This window comes from Manis pentadactyla, chromosome 4 (assembly GCF_030020395.1).
Source record: "Manis pentadactyla isolate mManPen7 chromosome 4, mManPen7.hap1, whole genome shotgun sequence".
In the NCBI taxonomy this organism is placed as follows: domain Eukaryota; kingdom Metazoa; phylum Chordata; class Mammalia; order Pholidota; family Manidae; genus Manis; species Manis pentadactyla.
This window is the reverse complement of record NC_080022.1, coordinates 147,279,598-147,303,600: the sequence shown is the minus strand read 5'-3', so window position 1 is coordinate 147,303,600 and position 24,003 is coordinate 147,279,598. Positions and strand designations below refer to the sequence as shown.

The window sequence follows — 24,003 nt, the reverse complement described above, 5'->3', positions numbered from 1 at the left end:
GACCCCGGCCTCCGTGAGCCTGTCTCTTGAGGACCAGTGAGATTAGGCACTCACCTTGCTGAAGGGGTCTGTCCAGAAATGGCTTCTGCATTTGGCTCATGTGGAATAGTCCCAAGTTTATGCCTGATACCCTGGCATCCCTGCTGGTTAGCACCACCTTTTACTCACAAAGTGTCCCAATTTGGATGATATGGTCACTGCACTTTAAGTGACCCCTTGTCTATAACTTATAACAACTCCTGACAGTTGATTCCTTTATTCTGGGTCCACAAGTAAACCAAGCACAGAAACAGCTGTGGTTACAAGCACTGCCAGGGGGACCGTTCCAGAGGAATGCATCATGTAAGCAGCCTGATGGATCTCTAAGTGGGGTGGCCACTGGGAATGGCTCACCTCCCCTGCGGCCCAGGCCTGCCCTCCTGTGCATACTGCAAGCTGCAAAACACAGTCGAGGCAGGTCAAGACCACAAAGCTGCTCACCATCCCCCGCACTTCCCAGACAGTATGGACCCCATCAGAAGGGCTGCCCTTCTGATGATAAAGCTTTTTCTCCAGGAGTCATCTTCCTTGCTTGAGGTTCTATTTTCCGTTCCTCTTCACCTGGCCCAGTTTCTCTTTACAGGGGCGCCTGCATTTCCCCAAGCTTCGTTTCCTCCCCTATGAAATGAGGTGAATGTGAACCTTGTAGGTTGTTGGGATTAAACGGGCAAATGTGTGAGAAGGATTTAGCACCAGCTCGGGATGAGTACCCCCACGGTAAGTGCTCGTGAGATGCATATACTTACTGTGGCTAGGCTGGACCCTGCCCCAAGGATCCCTGCCTCCCCTGCCACTTACTTCTGCAAGAAAGGATCCTCTGGTCCGGAGTGATGTCCCCAGCACAGAGGGGCCTCCGCAGGGTGGTCAGTGGTGTCCACAGAAACAGACTCCCATCTTACAGTCCAGGAAGCCTGGGATCCTCCACGTCCAGTTGCCTTTTGAAACCTGACTGTGCAGATATAACCACAATGAACCACATTAACCGCTGAAACACACACGCACACACCTCCCAAGAACACACATGAATTCTGAGTAGCCTCTCCATCCTGGAAGTCAGGCAAATCTGTCTGCTGGTCGGCTAGCTGGCAGTATACCTCTCTCCTGCAAATGGATTGGCACCTGGCCCTCTGAACATGTTTTAGCTACTCCCCTCAACCACTGCTTTCAACTGGCCCCTCTGGGCCTGCGGCAGAGGAAGGTGGCCCATTTCAGAGTCACACACACCTTGTGATGGTCTTACTTTTAATTACACAGAGATCCTGTCAATGCTTTGAGAGGTATGCTCCTAAAGACTGGATTATATTTGCATTCTTTCAGTCCAGCAATAGTGGATGGGAAAGAGAGTTCATTTTTCCAGGTACAAAATTTTCCTCCAAATATAAAACTTTAAACTTAATCCCCATGGACCCAGATACCCTGCACTGGTGTTATTTTGATCTTGGCAGGTGGTGGTCTCCCTTCTCCTTCTCCATCGATCAGCCTATAGCCAGCACCACCCCCACCCGCAATATATCCCAGGGAGGTCCTGTCTCCTGTACTAAAATCTGGAACCATCTATTCCTTCCGAGACCATGGACCTACCTGAATGGAATAGCTTACAATGATCCCATTTCAGGGCACAAAGGTAACCAGGGAATTTTAGATGTGGAACAAAGGGTCAAAGAGAGCCATTGTCTGCAAATGCTCCCTCCCTGCCATGCTTTCTGTGACAACCAGGAAGCTTTGATTCCAGGGAGGACAGAGGGACGCCCTCCGGGACTTCAATTTCCTGGGATCTAACATACCCTCATTCTAGTCCTGCTAAATAAATTTCTAAAGCTTCTGTTTAGCACTTCTTCAAAAGATAAAAATGGCCCACCAAGAAAGAAATTAGAAAATCCAGGTGCTATATGTTAGGTCAAAAGTCATTAAGGAAAACATGCTGAATATCAGTTATAAACAAGTCCCCCTCAAAGTCTCCCTAACTGGGGACCCTCAGCTTTATCTGTGGGGTCCTTGAGAGCAAGGTCACAAAACCACGGGCACAGAGCCGAAAACACGTGTTGTGATGAAACAGTAACAGGTCCACTTTAGGACAACTCACAGCAGTTAAGTAAAACACACATCTTTGCAAATGCTAAGTATGTCCATATTCTCTCCTAATCATTTTACATCCCATAAAACAATGAGATTTGGCAATACATTTCCTTTTCATCAGAGTTAAATTTGCCAAATCAAGCATTCACCCAAGTCGAGGAATGCGTCCAGGATCAATTAAGCCCAATTTGCATTTCCAATGTTGATGATTAAATTTCCTAGTTCCCACCCTTGTGTATTCAGCAAACACTTTTTGAAGGCCTGCTGTCAGACAATGCTTAAAAACTCCCTAGTGAACCCAGATATACATTTCTTTCTTCTCTTACATCTTCACTCTGCTCTCCTGTCAGTCACCTCACCTGCTGCAAGACCATTAACCTAGTCTTATCCTCTGTCCTCTTCCCCAAAGCTGGCTATAGGCCAGGGGGGATGTTAGTTGATAATGTCTATGTTACAGAAATAATGTCTAATAACATGAACTACGCCAGGGCCTCTCAGGGGGCGTCAGGAAGACAGGATTGCTGCACAATTCCAAGAAGTGTCAAGGCCCTTCCAGTTTCTGCCCTAACTCCCATGTTCCTTTGCTATAGTCTATAACCAAACCCTCAGTCTGATTGGGCAAGGCAGATTTGGGAGAGGCCCCTTGCCTTCTCACTGGGCTGCCCTTCTGATGATAAAGCTTTTTCTGCTTCAAACCCAATGACTCAGAAATTGGCTTCCTGTGCCTAGGCATGTGAATCTGGGTTTGGGAGCTCCGTAACACTAACTTCTGCCACACATCCCAGCAGGTGGATGGACCCACACTTGACCTTCAGACTGAACAAGCTAATCATGCTGTTAGGGGAGGGGGCACGGCCCCTCGCCCTGTGGCTGCCCAGATGGTCAGTTTCTGCTCAGCCTGCCTGGGTAGCAATGGCAGCTTTGCTGGCTGGGGTTTCACCTCCCATTTTGGAACGTGAGAAATGAAGCAGACACACCCACATACGCCACCTCCTTTCCCTGCGCAATATTCTAAAAATTGCACGTGGAAACCTTTAACAAATTCAAAAGATAAATTGATAACTGAAGTCTTTGTTGTCCTTTTTATAGAGTGAAAACTTTTGAAGCCCACATTCTAGTTCTACGTGGGGCAGTATCTCCTGGCTGTTTCACTCCAGCCTGCTGCACCTCTCAACATCCAATGTCTCCCTTGGATGACACTGGGACATCCACGCAGGCTTCACCCTGCCCTTTGTCCTTTACCCTGTAGCCTCTCCCCCCAGCCATCCTCACCTCTCCTCTGCCCCTCCTCCCCACCCCAACACAGTCCTCCAGTACCGCCCAGAGAACCATGCACCACCACCTCACCCACTGGGTTGTGCTCTGGGTAACAACAGTAATCCTGGCTATCACTGGATTATCTCCCATCTCCCTCTCCCACTGTTTGTGCTCTCAGCATGAAGGGCAGAGTCTGAGCACCTCCCAGCCCCACCCAAACCAGGTATTAAGTAGCATTTTGTACAAAATAGCCCAGAAATTTACTTGAAAAGAAGAAAGTATCCAAAGAGCCTAGGTGAGCATGATTTAGAAGGTTCCAGGCTGTCATGGGGTGGGGGCGGGGGGGCAGCAGGACCTGGCTGGCTCTCCTGCCCCAGCCTCGGCCTGGTCTGGCTTATTTTGGGCCAACTCTGCTTTTTCCTGTTAAAAAACAAAATTCAACTGAGTAAATTTGACCATGTGTTTGGCTTTATTAAGCAACTCATGAACTGGGCAGCATCCATCTGGCAAGTAGAGAGATGTTCTAAGAGTCGTACAAAGTGGAAGGGTTTCATAGGCAGGAAGGTGGGACAAGGAGTTTATTAGCAAAAGAAAAGACTGTTTCAGGCCAGAAGGCTTCCTTTTTGGGAGAAGGGAACAGCAGGGTTTTTAATCATGCAGATCACCTCACTAGTGCTGATCTGGAAATTTCAGATTGACCTGGGATAGGTATTAAGTCTTGGTTTGCTGTCCTGAGGGACAAATGGTTCTGTTTGGGGCTTGCTGTTTCCTTCCTTTTCTTTAACATTCCCAACCTGCTGGAGGTACCAAAACCTATTCACTGCCCCTTTGCCATTTAGCATCTGTGGCTTGGAGTCCAGGGGAACAAAGAGAAGGTGTAGATGTATCCGACTCAAGACTGACATTTATATTGACATGAACAAAGCAGAAGAAAACCAAACAAAATCCCTCTCTTGCACTCAGACTACGATCAGGGTTACAGACTCTTAAAACACCTTGCCAGGTCCCACCTCCAAAGTTCCTGACGCTGTGTGTCTGGGGTGGAGCCTGAGAATTTCTATCAAGTTCCTAAGGGATGCTATGCTGTTGGTCCTGAGACCCCAATTGGAGAATCACTGGCCTTTGGCAAAGGGCTGATAAACTTTGCTGATAAATCAGTAAAGGCTAATAAAAAGGGTCAATCCGCACCTGTGGACTTCCCAGTCCTTTTAGTGTCCATTCAAGTATTTTGAATAACTCACTTGCCTCCAGGGGCCAGGTAAATAATGAAAATAAGTGGGCTCGACAAAATGTACTGCCTCTCAGTCTAGCTTGTCACCTTCCCACTTTTGACAGGTGCAAGGAATGTGTCCCTTTTTCTTTGCTCTAGGGAAAGACACAGCTCAAGGCAGTGAAACCTAGGCTCCAGCAGGAGTGGGAACAGGAATTAAACAGGACAGAGCCTGCGAACCCCGGGGAGACGTGCTGGGTGGGCGGGGAGGGCAACCCTGGGCGCGGCTCAGGCTGCCACCGGGAAGCCCCGCCCAGCATCGCGGAAAGAGGCCAAAATAGATTTTTACGTGAACTCTTCCTGTTTTTAAATGTTGGTAACTAATTTAAAAATACATTTCTTAAACTCCGCGGGCCCAAAATAATACACCTGCAGGTGGGGTCCTCTGAATTGGGAGACAAGTGTGTCCAGAGGCCGGGAAAGGACACATCCGCACGGGGGCTGCATTACAGATGCCGACGAGCAGGACGACAGGAGCCGGCAGAAGCCCCGCGAAGCCGCGTGGGCCAAGCGGTTTCATTCCAGACCACAGAGCAGACAGCACGCCGACTTGGGGATCACCCCCCGCGCAGCGCAGCGCCTCCTTGGGCTCCGGGCCCTCATCGGGAACGGCCGCATCCCCGCGTCTCGCGCGGCTCTCAGGACAGCACGAGGCCGGCCCAAGCGCCCGTAACCTGAAAAGCGCTGTGCAAATGCTGGCTGATGCCGTTGCCTTCGCCACATTTCCTGTGAGGCTTCGGGCAGGTGGCGGAGTGACGGGAGGGACAGGGTCCTAAGGAGGAGGGCCCAGGACCCCTGTGCCTCGGGGCTTCTGCCCCCTGCTGGTCCCCAGCCAGCACTCCTCGCCGCCTCCCTCCTCCCAGGGCAGCCCCCTGGAGCCCAGGCAAGGTCTGGGCCTCTTGAGAATGACTGCAGAGGGGTTACAAGTCTGGAAGCCGCTGCGCCCGGAGTGCTCAGGCTCCAGAAGCCTCGAGGAGAAATCCGGTGCTGAGGGAGAGGGGGAGGCAGGGGGCCAGAGGCTTCGCCTGCGGAGGAGACCAGGTGAAGCACAGCTGAAGATGCGGAGCAGGCAGATTCTGGCCAGGTGAGGCAGTGGGCTGTCTCCCTGGGCCTGGACAGACCTGCATGCAGGATGTGCGGGGAGAAGGCAGGCGGGGGCAGAGGGAGGAGACCAGTTCAGGGGTGCAGCGGTGAAGCTGATGATCTCAATGAAAGCGGTTCTCAGAGGTCTGGGGCACTCACTGTTCATCCACAGGGGACTCGTTACATGAACTATGGCTCGTGTATCCTGTGGGCGATCGTGCACCTATTAAAAAGGCTGTTAGATCTACATGTGTGGACTGGGAGGACCAGACTTGATATTCTCACAAATAAGTTCCAGGAATAAATATGACAAACATATACAACATCGTATCATATAATATATGCCATATATGTGATGTTTACTGAAACCACCACAAATCCCAAATCGTGTTTATGTGCAGCAGAGGCACAGAAAAGAAAAGCCTCCAAGCTTAATGCTGCTTATGTCAGGAAAAGGATTAGAACAAGGTGGAATGGATGGATGAGATACAGGTGAGTAAAGGGTATTAACATATTTCCTGTTGTTTCAGGAATGTTTGACATTTCAATGGACCTGAATGACTTTTCTAATATAAAAAAACATCTGATAGAGGTAGAACATTTTGAAGATTCCAGGTATTAGAGTCAAGCAAGCCTGAGTTTGAATTGTGCCTCTGCTACTTACTAGCTGTGTGATCTTGGGTAAGTGATACAACTTCTCTGGGCCGGTCTCTTCAACTGCAAAATAAATAAAAGCGCCCATGTCCTACAGTTATTATGAGGATTAAATCAGGTATCACTCTTAGGGTTAGTACAATGTCTGGAATTGTCTTAATACTTGCTCGCTATGACTACCACCAAATAATATGTTTTTAGTGTAGGCCGACTACAACAGACACACAAATGCAGAGTGGCTCAAACCCAGTAGCTTTCTTCTTGTTTGCATACCAGTCCTGGCAGGTATGACAGGTCGGACACTCAGGCTGCTGTGGTGCTGCCATCCTCAACAAGAGGCTCCCCAAACCATTCTTGGAGGTCTCTACTCTGGCCCCCCCAAAGGGGGGAGAGAGGATCAGAATGTGCTTGTGGGAAGTTTCTATGGGCCAGGCACTCCCTCTCCATTGGGTAGGACTCGGTCCCATGTTCTCACCGGGCTGCAGGGGAGGCTGGGCACTGGGTTTGCCTGTGTCCAAGAACAGAAACTAGAAACACCTGGGCTTTGGCACGTGCTGTCTCCACCATTTATTCTTATCAATCTCATGAACTCCCATGACTTCAAGTATGCTGCTAATTGCCAAGTCCACCTTCCCAACCCTGTCTCCCAGGGCCCATCTCCCTGGATCTCACTTGAGTATCTCCTAGGCACAGCCCCTCCCTTGATCCTTGTCCATACGCTTTCTCACTGAATGACCCTGTCACTCACAAAGGCATACATCTGGGAAACTATCCTGGATGCTCACATCCAATCAAAGCTCTGTTCATATCCCTCCTGCCTCTAGTTTTAGCCCCACTCCTACCCACCCTACGTATCTAATACATAAATCTGATATGGCCCTCTCCTGCTCAAGAACTTTCAAGGCTCCCCAAGGCTGCCACGTTAGTCTAAATTCCTTGGCTTGGCAGCTACAGGAGCCTCCTCAGATACATTCTACTCCCCATGTTCCATTCTACAACAGCTAAAATACTTGTGATTTTCCAAGCACACCATGTGTTCCCAGACTTCTGAGCCTTTGCATATGCTATTCCTGCAGGGTAGAATGCCTTCCTCTTGCTTATATGCACCAGGTACATTACTCACCTTTCAAGTCAGCTCCAATGCCACCTCCTCCATGAAGCACACCAGGCAGCCTGAGGGACCTGCTCCTTGGACCACTCACTGGCTTACTGTGGAAAGCAAGGAGCTTCTACCTTTTTTAATCTGTGTTCCAGCGCTTAATACCTTTTGATCACAGGTACTCAAATAAATGTCTGACTAATAAGTCCCCCACCTTCAGATGAGAGGGAGGTCCTGGAGTCAAAGCCATAGCCCAAGTCCTGGACTAGCTAATGTTGGGGAGGAAGACTGTAACTCCGGGGAGCAATCCTGGGGCAAAATACCTCTGAAACAGAAATCAGCCAGAGAGAAATAAAGTGGGAGAAACCGGTTTATTGCTTACAAGCAGTTGTCCATTTCTGCTCTCCTGTGTATAGCGTGACCCGGCTGCACGAAAAAGGGACCTCACCCAACCTCTCAGGTCCAGATATACCCTCTGCCCAGGTAGTTACACATTGATACGGAGATGGACTCCTCTCCACCCCTTGCAAACACCTATTGACATGGAGATGCACTAAGGCCTGGGCAGAGATTCAGGAAATACTGCAATTTTACCCACAAAGACTTTTCTTCTACCCTTCAAGGTTCTTCTAGCTGGTTTAAGGATCCAATTGACATGAGACAGACTAACAGGAGGAAAAAAACAAAGTTCACTTACCTGATGGGAATCCATAGACATGAGACTCCAAACAGTCAGGGACAGTGAGGTATATATATGCCATCCTGAACTAAGGAGAGGGGGTAGGGGTCTGGAATTTCAAAAGGCAGGCATTTCACAGGAATATGAAAGAGTAAATGCTTGGTAAACAAAAATCTGCTGGACCATACAGAAATAATGGGACATAAAGAGAAATTCTAAGAAACAGACTTTGCTAAATTTCTTCCTGTTTACCACCCCTAGTTCATATTCTAATATAGTTATCTATGGTACTATGTATCTGGTTATCTATGATAGCTCCCTTCCTGGAGCAATGCCTCTATCTAAATTCTTTTAATGCAGCTGGATGGTGAAAGTCAAAATATTCTTTTAGACCTTGACTATTTTCAGCTAGACATAATCTGCATGTCAGAGTGGCACATTTTAAGGAGGCCTGCCCTCAGCCCCTACGCCACCCACAAGCTGTGTCCTCTTGGACAAATGCCTTAAGCTCTCTGTGCCTGTTTCCACAGATGAAATATCACGGCTCCTACCTCATGGTGTTGTAAGGATTAGATTAAGGAATATACAAGATGTACAAGAAATCACCTCCCTGGTTCAGGGTAGGGGCTTCACAAATGTTGGTTCCCCTTCTCCATAGGTTCTGCTTACTCCAGCCTCCAAAACTTCTAACATGCAGGGAGAGGCTCCTAGAAATATGATTTCGATAAATGACCACTCCAGCCCCTTTCTCCCAAGGCTTTCATAAGGCAGAGGCATTTCCAGCTGAGATATTGAACGGATCTGCTCACAGGCTTTATTCGGGGGCTGGACGAGCTTCCTCTGTACATCCTGGGCCTCTGTCCGTTCTGTCTCCAGTCCTCCCTCTGTTCAGACATACATGCCTTCGAGGTCCATGCATGACTTCTTTTTTAGGAAGCGGCTCCTGACCCCCTCTATTTCTTAGGAAGGTGCACCCTGACCCCCTCCATCCCCATTCTTCCATGCCATCCATTCGAGTGCCCCCCCTCCCCCTCTGGAACTGACCCAAGCAGACACAAGCCCGGGACACCTTGGTACACTTTTATTCACAAATGCCAACACCCAGGCCAGGCCTGGCACAGAGGGTGTATTCTTGCCAGTGGCAAAAAACTGATACAGCACTTCATTAATACCAACCATTTTAATTTAAATTAATAGTATTTCTGGAAGACAAATGCAGTTGATAGAAAATATAAAAACTTTAACTGTACAAATTTTACATCACATTCAAAAAGCAAGTGTGTGCTGGCGGCCACAGAAGACGCGTGGTTTGCACACACTGATGAAGCCCCGGCTAACGATGCTGCGGCACCGTGCAAGCTCCCTAATCAGCTTCACATTTATGTCTCCCCTCGGCCCCCAAATCAATACTGAACAATGACAACACAGCTTACAGGGCGGGCTGCTCCCCTCTGTGATCACAAGAAGAAATGGCATGAGAGAACAGAGGGATCCCTGGGCCCTGCACACATTGTTGATTTGGTGACATGAAGAGGTCAATTTTGCTACATGCTGCTCACGACTAATGGGAACTGGCTAGGACTCAAGACTTCATGGGATGGAAACCCAGGGACCGTGGCTCCGGTGGCCAAAGGCATCAGACACTCCGACCCTAGGGTTTGGAGGAGAGGCTGGGAACTGGGGGGCCCGTGGAGGGCCAAGGCTTGGGACATCCACAGCCCCGGAGCTCTTGCCAAGGAGGCCCTCCCAGCTTCTCCATCTGCTTCACAGTCGCCGTGAGGGCTGAATTCACAGTATCTGCCGTCCTTCATGTGTTTCCCAGACAGACAGGGAGAGCACAGAGAAGGATACATATCTTCCCAACTTCAATTCACAGTCACTTAAGGAAAGGAGGGGACCATGGGGGGCGTTTCCTCTGGTGTTTCTCTTCAACGACAGGCAGCGCAGAGGCTCCGGCCAAAGGCTGGGAGGCTGCCCAGGACCTGGGAGAGGAAGAGGGGTCCCCTGGTTCCTCCCCTGGGGTTCCTGCTGAACGTTAGTTGCTAAGGGCAGGGACGGCCACTGTTCCCATCGCAGGGCCCCCAGCACTCGCACAAGATGCCAGCAGTGCTCAGTGAAAGCTTCTGGAATTGACCTGCAAGTGTAACACGAGAAAACACAACCAGATTGCCTGTAGCTGGGACAGGGCTGGGGAGGTGTGGGGCCTGACCTGCTTAGCTACTGTCCAAGCCCCAGGCCTCCTGGCATGTCTGGGGGTCCTGAGGGGAAAGGTGGGAGACCCAGCGCACAAAGTGGGACCTCTGGGAAAGTATGCAGAGGAGTGGGGAGGAGGCTCAGAGGTTCAGCACACACCGCGTGGCTTTGAAGGGGGAGATTGCAGAGAGCTGGCTGGGAAGCCACAGGGAGGAAGGGGTGAGAGGCCCACGAGGACACCAGACCCACATGGAGTTGCACCCAGTGGGCCTACAGCTCTTGTCTCCCTCCTCTCTGGGAAAGGATAAGGCGCTCCCGGCTGGGGGGCAGTGGGCAGCGGAGCTGGCATACCTGGCCCTCCCGCCCGGCCGTGCCCTCCAGAAGGGGTCAGCCAAGGGAGGCCTGGCCCCATGGAGGGCAGCCCCACAGCTTCTAGGGAGAGTGGCCCATTTCATAGGACATTTTGGCCAGACTCTGGGGATGGGTCTAAAGATTGGGAGCTTCGCTAAATGGGTCTAAATGAAAGGGGGTGGGAGGGCCACATGCTCCCCTCTCAGCTCAGAGCAGGGACCCAGGTTCTGACTCCAAGCACAGCTCTCTCCTCACCTGTGGTCAGTTCTGGCTTTGGCACCTAATACAACGTGACGTCCACTGAAGGACTTTTGCCATTTGGGACGTTTGTCTCTAGTTGACAGCTTCTAATGAAGACCGGCAGTATGCTCACACCACGGACTCCCCCAATCCAGCTCCTCCTTCTGGTGCAAAGTACGCAAGTAGAAGTCCTGACTCAGTGTTGGGGAAAGCCCTGATGGGTGGGTCTAAGTGGAAGAGGGGGTGCCTGCTTCCCATCTAAGAGCTCCAACATGGACAGTGGGAGCGGCAGGAGTGGGCTAAGGGGTTTCAGCAGGACCAGAGGAGTGCAAGAGGTGGGCAGTTCCAGAACCCTGGCATGACTGCCGATGGGTTTTCTATAGGGCCAGGTCACCCTGTGGATGGGAGGATGGGCTCAGGGACCTGCCGCCTACCACCTCTCCCTCCCCACCACCTTCCTTGCACTCTCCCATCAAGCCTTCATGATACACGCAGCCATTGTGTTGGGCCTCAGATGCAAGTCAGGGATGGGATGTATCTAAAAAGCTGAGGCCCTGAGTCCCATTTCCTTGGTGCCTTCCTGATAGAAACATCTCTATAAGCAGTAGGAATCCTGGCCAGGAAGCACTGATCAGTCCTGATGTTATCTCGATTTTAACTGTCTCTACTTTTCCAGCAGATACAGGCTGGATTACAGGGGTCAGAGGGGAACCCAAGCTCTATGGGAACTCCAGACCCTCATAATCCAGCTTGGGTTCTAGCCAGGGTTTCCTCTGCAAGAGGAGGAAGGGACGGTGTCCCTTTGAAAGGACAAGGGAAGAACCCTCCATAAAGAAGATCCCCCACTAATGGCACTTGGGGTCCAGGCAGAGGCCAGTCAAGCCTGTGATCCTCCTGTTGGACCCCAAGAACAGCCACGACGACGATGCTTTTCCTCCTTTCAGCCCACTGTGGGTTCCTCACTGCATACAAGGTCCTCCAGAGGAGATGGCCACTTCTGCAACCCTGACCAAAGGGGCCGGTGCTCCTCTGCATGGACTGCTTTTATTATTATCTATTGTAAATTGAGTTCACTCTGCAGAAATGGACATGTAAACATTTGCCATCTGTCAGGACTGGTTTGCATGCTGATGTCATTTAAGCAGTAGCCGGGGTGACTCCACCTCCGGGACACGCAGTGTTTCATGGACAAACAACCCAACTCGAGGTCTCGGGCTCCTGCTCTGCAGCGCTTCCCAGGGTGGCTGAAGTTTCGAAGGGTTTTTGTCGTGGTGATTGTTCGGCCGTTTTAGAAACACATTTAAGAAAGAAATCGGCAGAAAAAAACTGCACAGCCGGCTACATCTTTGGATTACTGGCCTCCAGGACGCCCAAGCCAAACCTTTCAAACCGGGGGACAACTTTGCTGCTGTTAATGCTGCGAAGAGGAATAAAAACAAGGGTTATACCCCACTGGATTTGACTGGGAATTAGGTAATGTTAGCTAAGGAACGGGCCAATCCCAGCAGCTCAGCAGAGGCCCCACCAAGAAGTGAGAATGACTGCTCAGCTGACAGCCCTGGCAGAGCTGCTCCTGCTCCTCAGGGCCTGCCTGGGGCTAAGCTCGGCCGCCTCCCCCTCCAGGATGACAGTGGCCTGTTGGTCTTGGGATTCCCAGCACCCAGCATGGGCTCGTTTGAACTACTTTCTCATTTGCAGCTCAGGACCCTCGTGCTCCACATGGAATTGAGAGAGAAGAGACACCTGCCCCCAGCACCGGGGGTGGCCTTGCTTGCTTCTTGCAGAAACGGTCCTCAAATGTGGGGGTGCGTCAGGCTGAAATGCAGCTTGGAGCCTGCCACCAGAGCCGGGACTTGGTTTTTGGGGGCCCCAGGAGTCTGCACTTGGCGAGCAGTGCTGGGACTCTGTGCACGGCCTGTCAGCCGCACTCCCGAATGCGGACTCCGGGCCTGGTGCTTTCGGGCTGTGCTGGGCAGACGGGCAGGGAGCAATGCGTTGGGGCAGAATCTTTGCTTTCATTAGTCAGATTGTTTGGAGACAAGCCCCTCCTTTGCTTTAGGATGACTCTCCTTAGGGTGTCACTGACACAGCCCTTCCAAGCTGGTGTCTTTTATGGCAACAGGACTTGGTTTGTACCACCCCCAGCCCTATAGAGCAGACTGGCCATGGGCAGCCCTGAGATCATTCCACTCCTTGCTGGATAAGATCCTCTCGGGTTAACAGCCAAGCAACACTCCCACCAATGCCTGCTCATAGGCACAGCCAGTGGGAGCCCGGTGTGCTCAGTGGGGGGCACATCTCACTGAGGTGTTAGTAGGGAGACAGGACCATTCAGATATAAAGATCCCACCCCACAGAAGAGCTGGAGAGAAGGATGCCACGCCCAGGAAAGCAATTCTGGTGTGTGTGGGGGTGTCTGTGAGAGGGAGCCTTTATGGAGAGCAGTTATTCAGGCACACGCAGGCCATGGAGCAGGGAGGGGGCCAGTTTTAAAAACGATCAAAGCAAAAGAAGTCTCAGGAGAAGGAGATTGGTGCAGCAGAGATCGCATCCCGGGGTTAGTGCCCGCATCTCAGTGTGCATTTGAGTAGAGTCGCAGGGCCGGGTGTCAGTTAGGAGGCAGCAGCCCCTGGTGCATGCAAGGCAGCCAGACCTACAACCTAAGGGAGGAAAGAAAACAGGGAAGAGCAGAGTCACAACTGAGCCCCATGGTCAGGGGAAAGGGGAGTGGCAGAGGCCTGGCCAGGGCAAAGGGCAGGGGGCCCTCTTCCCCTGCAGAGACAAGGACATCCCTGCTCCGTTCCAGGCTTGGCAGGGGAGCGAGCTGGAAGGGAGCCTGGCACAAAGAGCCTCTCCCCAGCTCCCCCAGGGACGCAGTCACAAAATGTTTTGACAGGTTGGTCAATGGGCCCACTGCCCTTCAGCCCTTGACTATGAAAACTGACTTCCTGGAGTTCACTGCTTCTGCTTACTGTACCCCTTCTTCAAGCGCTGGCCAGAAGGTACCCTGGGGACTTGCATCAATGACTGGAGTTCTTTCCTACCCAGGGACAAGCCACCATCTGCCATACTGTGTGGATACAGGCCCCGCCGCACACTGTGGGTCTCCTCTCAACCCAGTGAGAGAAGCACGAGCCTGCTGGGCCCTTGCTGGTGGCCATTTCGGCTGCGACAACTCACACTGGTTCACGGGAGTACAATGCAAAGAGGGGGAAGCTGTATGCAGACAGAACAGGGAGCAGGGTGGGCCAAGGGACGAGAGCGGACAGGCAGAGAACAAGGGCGTAACAGAAGACACACTACTCCTCCAGAACCGGGCAGGCGTTCTTCAAGTCAAGGGGGCCGTAACGTCCTTTCCCGTAGTAGCGGCTCCGCCAGCGACTGGCAGTACCCCGTGGCCATTTCACCAGGTGTGGGAAGAGCGCAGTCCAGCAGGTGACGGAGTCGGGCACCCAGCGCAGACAGATGGAAGGTGGCGGGAGAGGGAAAAATGACAGAGCATCCACCACCCCCCGAAAATAAAAAAGCAACAAGACCGATGGAGAAGAAGAGAAAATGAGAATTAGAAGCTGAATGGGTAGGAGTAAAAGTTATAAACAGGAAGCTTTGACAGAAATTCATTCAGAGATGCTGGCACTCTTTCCTGTAAGGGGCTAAAACTGATCGCTTTGGGCAGAAAATAATCCCTCTCTGTGACTCAGTTTCCCACCTGTGAAATGAGAAGGTGGAGCTATACAGTCTCTAAAGAATCTGGAGTCATCTCCTAAATGCCAACACCCACCTAGTACAGCCTTTTCTGGTGGTCCAGAGCCCAGGATGTTAAATAAGTCACCCAAAGTCTGATAAATGAGATCCTTGAACTTCTTGCAAGGCCAGGAGAACCCCAGACTCCCCAACTTTGCCAGGACAGCTCCTGCTCAAAACCCAGTTCTGGTGACCCTTCTCCTGGAGACCCTTCCTCAACATCCTTGGGTAGTCAGAGGCCCCTGTCTGAGCTCCTACAGAGGCTCTGTTACAGCACTCAGCATCTTGTCACTCAGTCACTAATCCATTTACCAATTAGGTTGTAAACTCCTTGCTGCAGGAGGCCCGGCCTTTCCCTTCTGTATCGTCAGGTGTGTAGCAAGTACTCAGCAATGGTGGGGTAATGCCTCTAATGGCAACATTCTCTTACTCCCTGTTTATTATTTTGGGCTCTTAAGAGCAAAATATTGCAAGTAATGTTGCATTATAAGCTACAGTATCTTCCCGTCCTTAAACTGTCATGCTCTAGACTGTCCCTGCAAATGGCTCAAGTCAGCAAAATTCACCACTTTTCTTCAACAAATTCTCCCACTTGCATCCTCTGGTCAGGTGACCCATGCTGGGCCTCCCCTTTCCTGCAGTGTGAAGCTCAGTTTGGCTTACTTTCAAGATAGGCTGGCAAACTATGTGTAAGCTAAAGCTGGCCATAAAACGATTTTGACCGATTTAAAAGGTTGTGAAACAAAAAATATGCAATAGAGACTGTATGACCCACAGCCTAAATTTCCCATTTGGCCCTTTCTAGAATAGGTGGAATGCTGCTGGGCAGCAGATGTGAGATCCGGGTGCAGCTTCTGGGGCTCAGTGATATGGCTGTAGGTGCCCCATAGGTGTGTGCGATGACTGCATTGCCTCAGGGGCTACCTTGGGGGACAGACAGGCTCTTGCCTCCACAACTGTCAAGAGCAGCACCACTTTATATATTCTATATATTGAGGCTCTGTGTGAGATTTCACTCTTAGAAAGCACCTTTTGCCTTAAAAAAGTTTATAACTATTCATCTCACCCAGGAGTCTTGCCACCAACAGCTGACCCACCACCAGTTTCAGGATAATACACAAACTAACAATCGTTTTTATCTTCCTAAATGGTTCTGGGGAAAAAGAATTGAAAGACTATTTCATGATATGTGCAAACTATATGAAATTCAAGTTTCAGCATCTGTAATAAAGCTGTATTAGAGCTCAGCCAGCCCACTGGTTTTGGACTGTGGAGGCTCCTACACTGAACAGCAGAGCTGAGTCCTTGTGGCAGAGCCTGCATATGGAGGTGCCATCACTGGCGCTACTGCTGGGCGCACCGTTGAACCCGGTAATAAGAGCTGTATCTCTTGGCCTGCAGAGCCTAAAGTATTTCCCATGAGGCCCTTTAAACGTCTGCCCACCCCTGATCTTGCCCAACCCTACCTCTCTTTTTTAAAGCTTGGGTGAGGGGACTAGTCACCTCTCCAGTCTGCTTTGCGTATCCCTCAGATCCAAGTCTAGGGCAGACAGAGCAATTGGTGCCTCTAAAAGGCCAGGGGAGGTCACGAAGGCCTGGCTGGCAGTTCTGGCTCCTCCAGATGGTACTTACTCAGCAGACTTCCAGAAGTGTCCAGGGTGGGAGAGCCGCCGGTTCAGCTTGGGCAGCTTCTCCAGCATGCCCATCAGCAGGGTGAAGCTGGGCCTCTCTTGCAGGTCGAAAGCCCAGCAGGCAGACAGGATCTCCTGCAGGTGGAGCTGATGTCAGTGGGTGTGGGAGCTGGCTGGGAGGAAGAGGGGCAGCCCCTTTGATCATCCCAGGTACCCCTCAGCTGGTGGTCCCCTGATCATCCTGCTGACATTAAAAAAACTGGCCATTCTGGAGTAGGATGAGAAATAACTGAATTCCAGAAGAGCTCTCAACTTCCAGTTCAAACAAAGTACATGAGCTTCTGTCCGCTCCTTCCTTCTTAGACCCCCATAGAACCACAGTGACAGGGCTGAACAAATGAGTAACAGGGAAGAGATGAGAAATGGGGTCGTTGGTTTTTAGAATGGAAAGCAGAAGGCAGTGTGCTGAGAGGTGAAGTGCAAGATGCCCAGAATAGGTGGAGTGGGTTGCAAGGAAGGTGGGAGCCTGAGCTTTGTCAGAATGGAGGCTGGAGTGACAAGGACTATACACAGGGCAGCGTGGAGAGTCAGAAGAGCTGCCCCAGCTGCCCCCAGAGTGAAGCCCTTTTCCCTCTGGCAGTTTGTGCCTCCTCTCAGGAGCCACACGTGCACGCACCACAGCCCTCCAGCCTTTGCATGCAGGAGAGCTGTGAGAAAAGGGGCCACACACGAGATAACGAGCCAGGTGCCATGTAAGAGAAAAAGTCACAGTTAAAAAAAATCAGCTACTTGTTATGATCTTGACTTTAAGATACATGTTTTTAAAAAATAAAAAGATGGGAAGGCAGTAGCCAGTTTAGCTGCTATCTGAGCTGCCAAAAGCCAGGAACCCAAACCCCTCCTACCACTCCCCTAAGGCACCTAAGGCTGAGCCACAATGAAGGTGGCCCCGCTCTAGAGAGAGGCCAGGAAGGGCGTGCCCAGGAGCACGGGTGGGGGGAGGCACACCATCACCCAGCGAAGTGGCATCAGTTGGCCAAAGGAAAGCCTGGTGCTGCTGGGGACCAGCAGTTTGGTGTCATTCTCAGAGGAGCACACCTGCGCAAATATCATGCACTTCCACCGCATGACATGTATTACTGAGGAGTAACGTACACCAAATACAACATCACAAGCGAGCCTTCCACAGATACCCTAGCTGCTTGCTACCGGTCAAAGGAGGAAAATATTAAGATCTCTTAAGATCTTGAGGGAAGACGAGGTTGAGCCTAGCCCAGAGTCTGCAGAGGGTGACCCTGCCGACATTGTTCATGGCTTCAAGAAACTTACAGCCCAGTTAGATTTTAACCTAGACAAGTAGTAGGTGATCCCTCCAGATGCTTCTACGGTTATGCTTTACAAATACCTGTGGGAGCTACTTAGTAACATCCAGCCTGGTACCTATTTGTTCCACTTCTACCTCATTCATGAGCACATGGTTATCATTGACCACATTGAAAACAGTGACCCCCAGGTTCCCTTATATGTCATTGTGCCAGGGCAAGGAAACTTGCAAACTGCAATGCAGAGAAACCATTAAAGGTATTCAGAAACGTGAGGTCAGGAAGTGCATTATAATTTGGCATGTTGAAAACAAACTTGCTGTGGAAACTTCAACTTGTTCTTGAACAGTTAAGAAAAAACATGGAGAATGATTTGATATCATAACATAACCCTGCCATTTGTATTTGTGCAGTAATTAATTTTTTATTATCTTCTTTCATCCTATTACCATCTTTCAGGGCTTCATATCTTTCCAAATCATTATTCAACTAAAACCATTATTTTTATTTCTTTCCAGTCTTTTTAATTTTGGAAGTTTTTTTTTTTTAAGAAAAGGGTTACCAGCAAGGTAATAAAGGACACAGACCTTTTAGGTAGCAGCAGAGAGGCCTGCCTGGTCCAGCTCTGAGTCCATGTGGCGCTTTTCAAGTGCAGCCAGGTCAGGTGCCCAAGCCCCACCCTCTAGCCCTACTTCCCTCTCTGAGAACAGGTGGCTACTCACGGTAACTTCCTTCCCCAGGCTGATGGAGGCCAGGACACGCTTCATTCCCTCTCCACTTCCAATCTGCCAGATCAAGGCCTCTGCAGCTTGGTTCTTAAAGGGCCAGTCTCTTGCTTGCAGCTCATACCAAACTGTCCTGTGGAGACCATCCATGGAGCCTGAGCTCCTGGGCCACTGGGCCAGCTCATGCTCAGGGGCTCCTGCGGCCACAGTGCCAGGAGCCCAGTCAGAGCATCCAGGGCCCTACTCCAGCCTCTGCCACACGCCAGGCTTCAGGGAATGCCAGGATGGTGCTCTGGTAGCTCCTCTGGGGTGCTAAGAGATCCACAGCCCTGTGCTTCCGCTGTGGTGGAAGGTCTGAGGCAGCCCAGGCTCTGAACAACGACCCTGGTACAGCTGTTTAACCTCAGTGGGGCTGATGCCTACATCCAAGGTTGTTTGTGGAGTAACAAAAATGCCAGGCCTGGTGGCAGCACACACAGGTGCTCAGGAAATGATGGGTGAAGGCCAAGGGAGGAGGAGACCACCCCTGAGGGGAGGACGCCTGGAGAGGCTCCAGGGAGAGGCCCTCAGCCTCTCCAAGCCCTTCGCCTTTCCCAGCTGATCCGGACGGGGAGCTTCTCTGTTAGACCCTCATTGTCCAGCGTGGGCTGGTGAGCCACTCAAACGTGGGGAGTGGAACTGAGAGGTGTGGGGTAGTGTAAACTACAAGCCAGACTTTGAACACTTTGTAAGATAAAATATCTGCTGACTTTTTCCTTGATTACATGTTGAAATGATAGTTCAGATCTACTGAGTTGACTAAAATACAGTATTAAAACTGATTTTACCTGTTTTTCTTTCTGTTAATATGGCTAAGAGAAAATATCAAGCCATATATCTGGTTCACATTATATTTCTATATTTCTTTTTCTTCTGATGAACTTTGTGGGGTAGTAGAGGCTGCATGGCAGGGCTCCCCCATTCTCCCAGAAGGCCAGTTCTTAGCTCTGGCGAGGGTCCTCACAGAACAATGGGAGAGGCTGATGCCCTGAAATGACCTCACTTAGCCCTCATGAAATAACCCAACCGGGAGGCACCATTTTACAGGTGGGGAAAGAAGAAGTCGAGAATGTGGTTGCTCATCCAACAAGTGGCAGAGCCAGGACTTAAAGCACACCCTGCCCCCGCCCCCAAGCAGGGCCCTCTCTTTTGGCTACATTTGGACTAGGAGCCCCAGGAGGAGGAGTACTAGGGGCCTCCTCACCCAAAAGCATAGACATCAGCAGCTCTGGAGAATGGCAGCTGGTCCTCGTCCTTCCCAGGGGTCATCTCACGCACGATCTCAGGGGCCAGGTAGCACAGCCAGTCGTGTGACAGCTTCAGCTGGTTCTCACGCCTGGAGGCCAAGAAACCAGGCCAAGGACATGAGGCCTTTCAGCTGACAGCAAAGAGGCCCACTGGGCACACAGCCGTCCCACGATGGGCAGGCCACCCACGCTCAGCCCAGGAAAGCAGAGCCCGGACCTGCTCTTGCAAAGGCATGGACGGAATGTTAGAGCAGGGTGGTAACCAGGTTCTTCCAGGAAAGCAGGCCACAAATGAGTATTGGCAGGGAGCTGCACTTGAAGGAAGCTGATTCTTGACCCTGGAGAGTGGGGTACTCTCTGTGCAGGAAATCAGATCTGCTTGTGCATCTTCTAGGCTGGCCTGGGGCTGGCCCTCCAGCCTAGCTGCCACTCTCCCCCGCTGGGGGTCTCCCAGATGCTTGGGGAGGAGCCCCTCTCCCCAGCCCTACCACTTCAAGATAGGGAAATAAAACCTGACACTTCCTCATTTTGGGGGTGTGAACTCTGGTCTCCAGCCCAAGTTGGGAAGCAGAGAAGGCAAATGTGAGTGAAGGAAGTCAGCTTCCGTAGGGTCAGCCTAAGAATCAAGTGCTGTGAGGGACCCAAATGTCACCCAAACATGATCCTGGATCAGAACCACAAGGGCAAGACCTGGCCTTTCCTGTGGGGAGCACTGCTCATCAGCAACATATCTCAAGCATGTCCAGACCCTAAGGGCCTCCCAGGCCCTAAGGTCCACCCAGACCCGAAGGCCCTCCCAGGCCCTAAGGCCCACCCAGGCCCTAAGGCCCTCCCAGACCCTAAGGCCCACACAGCACTGCCCAGTTTCTCCCTGTTTGGCCCAGACACCCAAGGCCAACTCACCGTCCCTCTCGGACCACACCAGAGATCCCGAACAGCCCAAAGTCTGTGATGACTACTTTGCCATTATCGTAGAAGACGTTCTTGGATTTGAGATCCTTGTGCACGATGCCCTTGGCATGTAGATATCCCATGCCCTGGAAGACAGGGAGCCTCACATCAGGAGGAGGAAGATGAGCCAGTCACTAAGCTCCTCTCTGGGCCAGGCACGAGCTGGATGTCTTTCCCAAGTCCCCTCATTTAATTGTCACCATCCAGTGCAGTACAGCTGTCTCCATTTTGCAGGTGAGCAAACCAAGGCTCAGACAGGGGGGTCGCTTGCCCTGGGCCACAGAGCAGTTAAGCAGTTAAGATCTGGTTTCAGGTCAGTCTGTGCTCTTTGCATGTCACCGTCCTGTCGGCACCCACCTTATACTTGGCTCATATGTGTATGGTGTGGGACTCCCCTTGGGACTGGGGGCAAGATGCCAGGGCTGTGAATGGCCACCCCTGCTGGCTCAGGAGGCATGTGTAAGCCCATCACTCAGTCTCCCACATGGAGGGTGCTCCCCACATTATGAGACATCTCCCTGGCTTTAAAGGCATCTTGGGGTGAGGGGTAGAAAGGGAAATGACAAGCCATGTTTAGGAAATAGAAAGAATTGAACGTAAGGCAGAATCAGACACAGTTCAGCTTAGTCCAAGTGGGTCCAGAGAGTGTCAGAAAAGAAGGTGCACAAAGCAGGTACTTTTCTGCAAGAGACAGGAGGGCATGGGCTCTGTCTCTTGCAGAAATCCTGCCATGGAAGCAGGGAGTTCCCAGAAAGGGTGACTTGTTCCTTCCTAAAACTCTGTTCTGAATGTAAGACCATCCTTCTTAAAATGTCTGTCCATTTCCCAAACCAAACTAAGGCACAAGCCTTCCTCAGTGGCAAAAGAGAGCCGAAGACCCCACCTTAGGTTGGATGGGGACCAGCTGTGTGACTGAGGATAAGTAACTGTACCTCTCTGAGCCTTGTTGATAAAAGAGATGTCACAGCTTTAAGAAGCCAGCTTGAAGAGACAAGATATAAAGTGCCTGGGTCTGGAGCACAGACTCCCCTGCCTTACCATAATTTCAGTGTTTTCAGACTGACCCCCAAATTGCAAACCCTCTAACCAAAGTCAGGCCCTGTTACTATATTTTGAGCCTCAAAACATCAGAGATGAGTGCAAAAGGAAGTGGCTTAGAAGTTCCCAGCGGAAGGGGAAAGGGGACAGTTTTTCAGCATAAAGAAAACCAAATGAGCCATCAGAGAGGCAGCTCTTGGCTCTGCAGCTCCAAGACCACTCAGTAACTTTTCTCTTCTGCCTGGAATCTTCCAGATGGCTCATTCATCCTAACTTAGCCAGTGAGCAGCCAGATGCAGAGTTCCCAGTGTTCTCGCAATAAGGAAAGAAGGAAGTCTGGGAAAGGAGGGCAGAGCGGGGGACACAGGGGAGCACAGGGCCAAGCCAGTTTGGGGACAGCACCAAGTGGATGTGACATTCTGCCCCTGCCCCCAACTTCTCTAAAATGAGACCGACCGCAAATGAAGGCAAACATGTGGTATTTTGGTTTTGGGGCCTCAAAAGTTTAATTCATTAGTCTAGCCACATGGAAATGTCATGTGGAAATCTGGGTTTGTTCATAAAATCCACTGTGATTTTTATCTTTTTCCTTTCTGGAGACACACATGGAAAATGGATGGAAGGAAGAAAAGAAGGAAAAAAAGGGAAAGAAGGCAGGAGAAGAGGAAGGAAAGAAAGACAGGAAAGGGGCATAAACTTGGCTGCAGCCTGCAGCTGTGAGGAGAAAGCCTTTCAACAGAAACAAGAAAAGAGGAAGCCCTACCCGACAGAATTCCCTTTTTCATCTGGGCCAATTTGTTGCTAAATTAATGAACAAATAAGCTTTTCTTTCATTTGTATTTAATCACTTTAAAAAAGATGAAAGAGAAAAGGCTGCCTGAGGTGAGGCTGGGGCCCTGTTCTCATGAAACCTTCACTTGGCCACTTTAAGGTAGAAGGTACAGGTGCCTTCATGCCCCCTGGAGTAGGAACCCCTCTCCAAGTGCCAGGCTCTGTACCCCATGCTTTCTCTGGATTATCCCACTTACCCTTGCACCGCTCCAATGAGGGAAGTTATGCTGGTACCCCCATTTCACAGGGGAGGAAGCTGAGGCTCAGAGAGGCTAAAAGACCTGCCCAAAGTCACACATCTGGTGTGACCAGGATTCACACAGACTGTCTCTAAAGCCTGCTGTGTTCCTCCCTGACCAATTCAAATCCATCAATGATGGAGTGTCCAGCTCCTTCAGCTTGAAGTGGATGAGACACGGACAGAGGGAAGGAGGCGGGCTTCCACCCTTGAGGTACCCCAGCTAAAGGGAGAGACAAAGTAGCCACAGCACGCTGACACAGGCAGGGGCACCAGGGGGACGGCCAGGAGCTCCGGAACCAGCTGGCTGCCTCTTTACCTTGATGATCTCCTGAGCGATCTGCCTGGTCTTGTTGATGTCCAGGGATGTCTTGGGGTCCCTCACAAACGAATGCAATGTCCGCCCCTTGCAGAAGCTGTCAAGAGTTGGGGGGTCAGGCAGAGGTCTGGGGTCAGTGCAGCTGACCCCAGCTCTTGGGGAGCCTCAGAGGAGCCATGGGGAGAGCCGTACCCCCCAGCCTCTGGATGACTCTCTCCATCCCTGGACCATGGGCACCAGAATCCTCGTTCTTAACCAAGCCTGATGCCCATTCCTTCTGGGACAAAACCACACACAAGGGCACCTCATTTCCTGAGGCGAGGGCCTGCCCACCCTAGAACAGAAACTCAGTTTACTAAGGCTTCTGGGGATCCACAGCAGCCCAGGCTCAAGGTGTTTAAGGCAGGAACATGTCCACACAAACGCAGGGAAGAATCTGGACTTTTTGGGCTGTAACAGAGCAACAGGGTTCTGGGGCTCCCCACAGTGAGTCTCATGAGTGTTTGTATTGTTTTCTGATCACAGAGATTTTATCACAAAGAAAGACTGCAGGAGGAGGGGGAGAGGTGGGGGTGGCTGCCAGGGGCATCAGAGTGATTACTGGGTAAGGGACCTGGTTAGGGGTCTCCACCTGCACTGACTCCTAAACCCCAGGGTGAGGAAGGACCCAGAGTGAATGTGTGGCTCATTCCCTGGCTCCTGGGAGCAGCTGACTGAAACCATCCGAGGAAGGGGCTGGTGTTTATAAACCATCTCCAAGGAGATAAGATTTTGAGAATAGGGCGAGGGGTCTGGAATATCAGCTGATGGTTCCTTATCTGTGTTCCAGGCCCCTCAGCATATCTAGAATGTTGAATTTTTTGTGAAAGAATGCTTCCCTATTTTATTATATGTATTCCCTTGAAGCAGTCTCCCATCTCTCATGCAACTGAGTGGACGACAGACAGAAGGTGGACAGTGATGGGGTCTGGGATCCT

At 51.0% G+C, this 24,003-nt stretch overlaps 1 protein-coding gene across 16 annotated transcripts in view; it reads right to left on the bottom strand.

The window, feature by feature from the left end:
* Positions 1-9,223: 9,223 nt before the first annotated feature.
* Positions 9,224-24,003, bottom strand: part of KSR1 (kinase suppressor of ras 1) — a 141,189-nt gene continuing 126,409 nt past the window's right edge. For 8 of the 16 annotated variants that reach the window (XM_057501146.1, XM_057501150.1, XM_057501137.1 and 5 more), the window contains 7 exons: positions 23,027-23,123; positions 20,553-20,686; positions 19,607-19,738; positions 18,361-18,496; positions 16,318-16,451; positions 14,242-14,322; positions 9,224-12,358 (listed from right to left, as the gene is read on the bottom strand). In XM_057501146.1, the coding sequence (XP_057357129.1) occupies positions 12,280-12,358; positions 14,242-14,322; positions 16,318-16,451; positions 18,361-18,496; positions 19,607-19,738; positions 20,553-20,686; positions 23,027-23,123 (793 nt within the window). In that variant the 3' untranslated portion in view covers positions 9,224-12,279. Of the gene's footprint in view, positions 13,602-14,241; positions 14,323-16,317; positions 16,452-18,360; positions 18,497-19,606; positions 19,739-20,552; positions 20,687-23,026; positions 23,124-24,003 lie in introns of all 16 variants that reach the window. The other 8 variants (XM_057501148.1, XM_057501151.1, XM_057501152.1 and 5 more) reach the window with 3 other exon arrangements.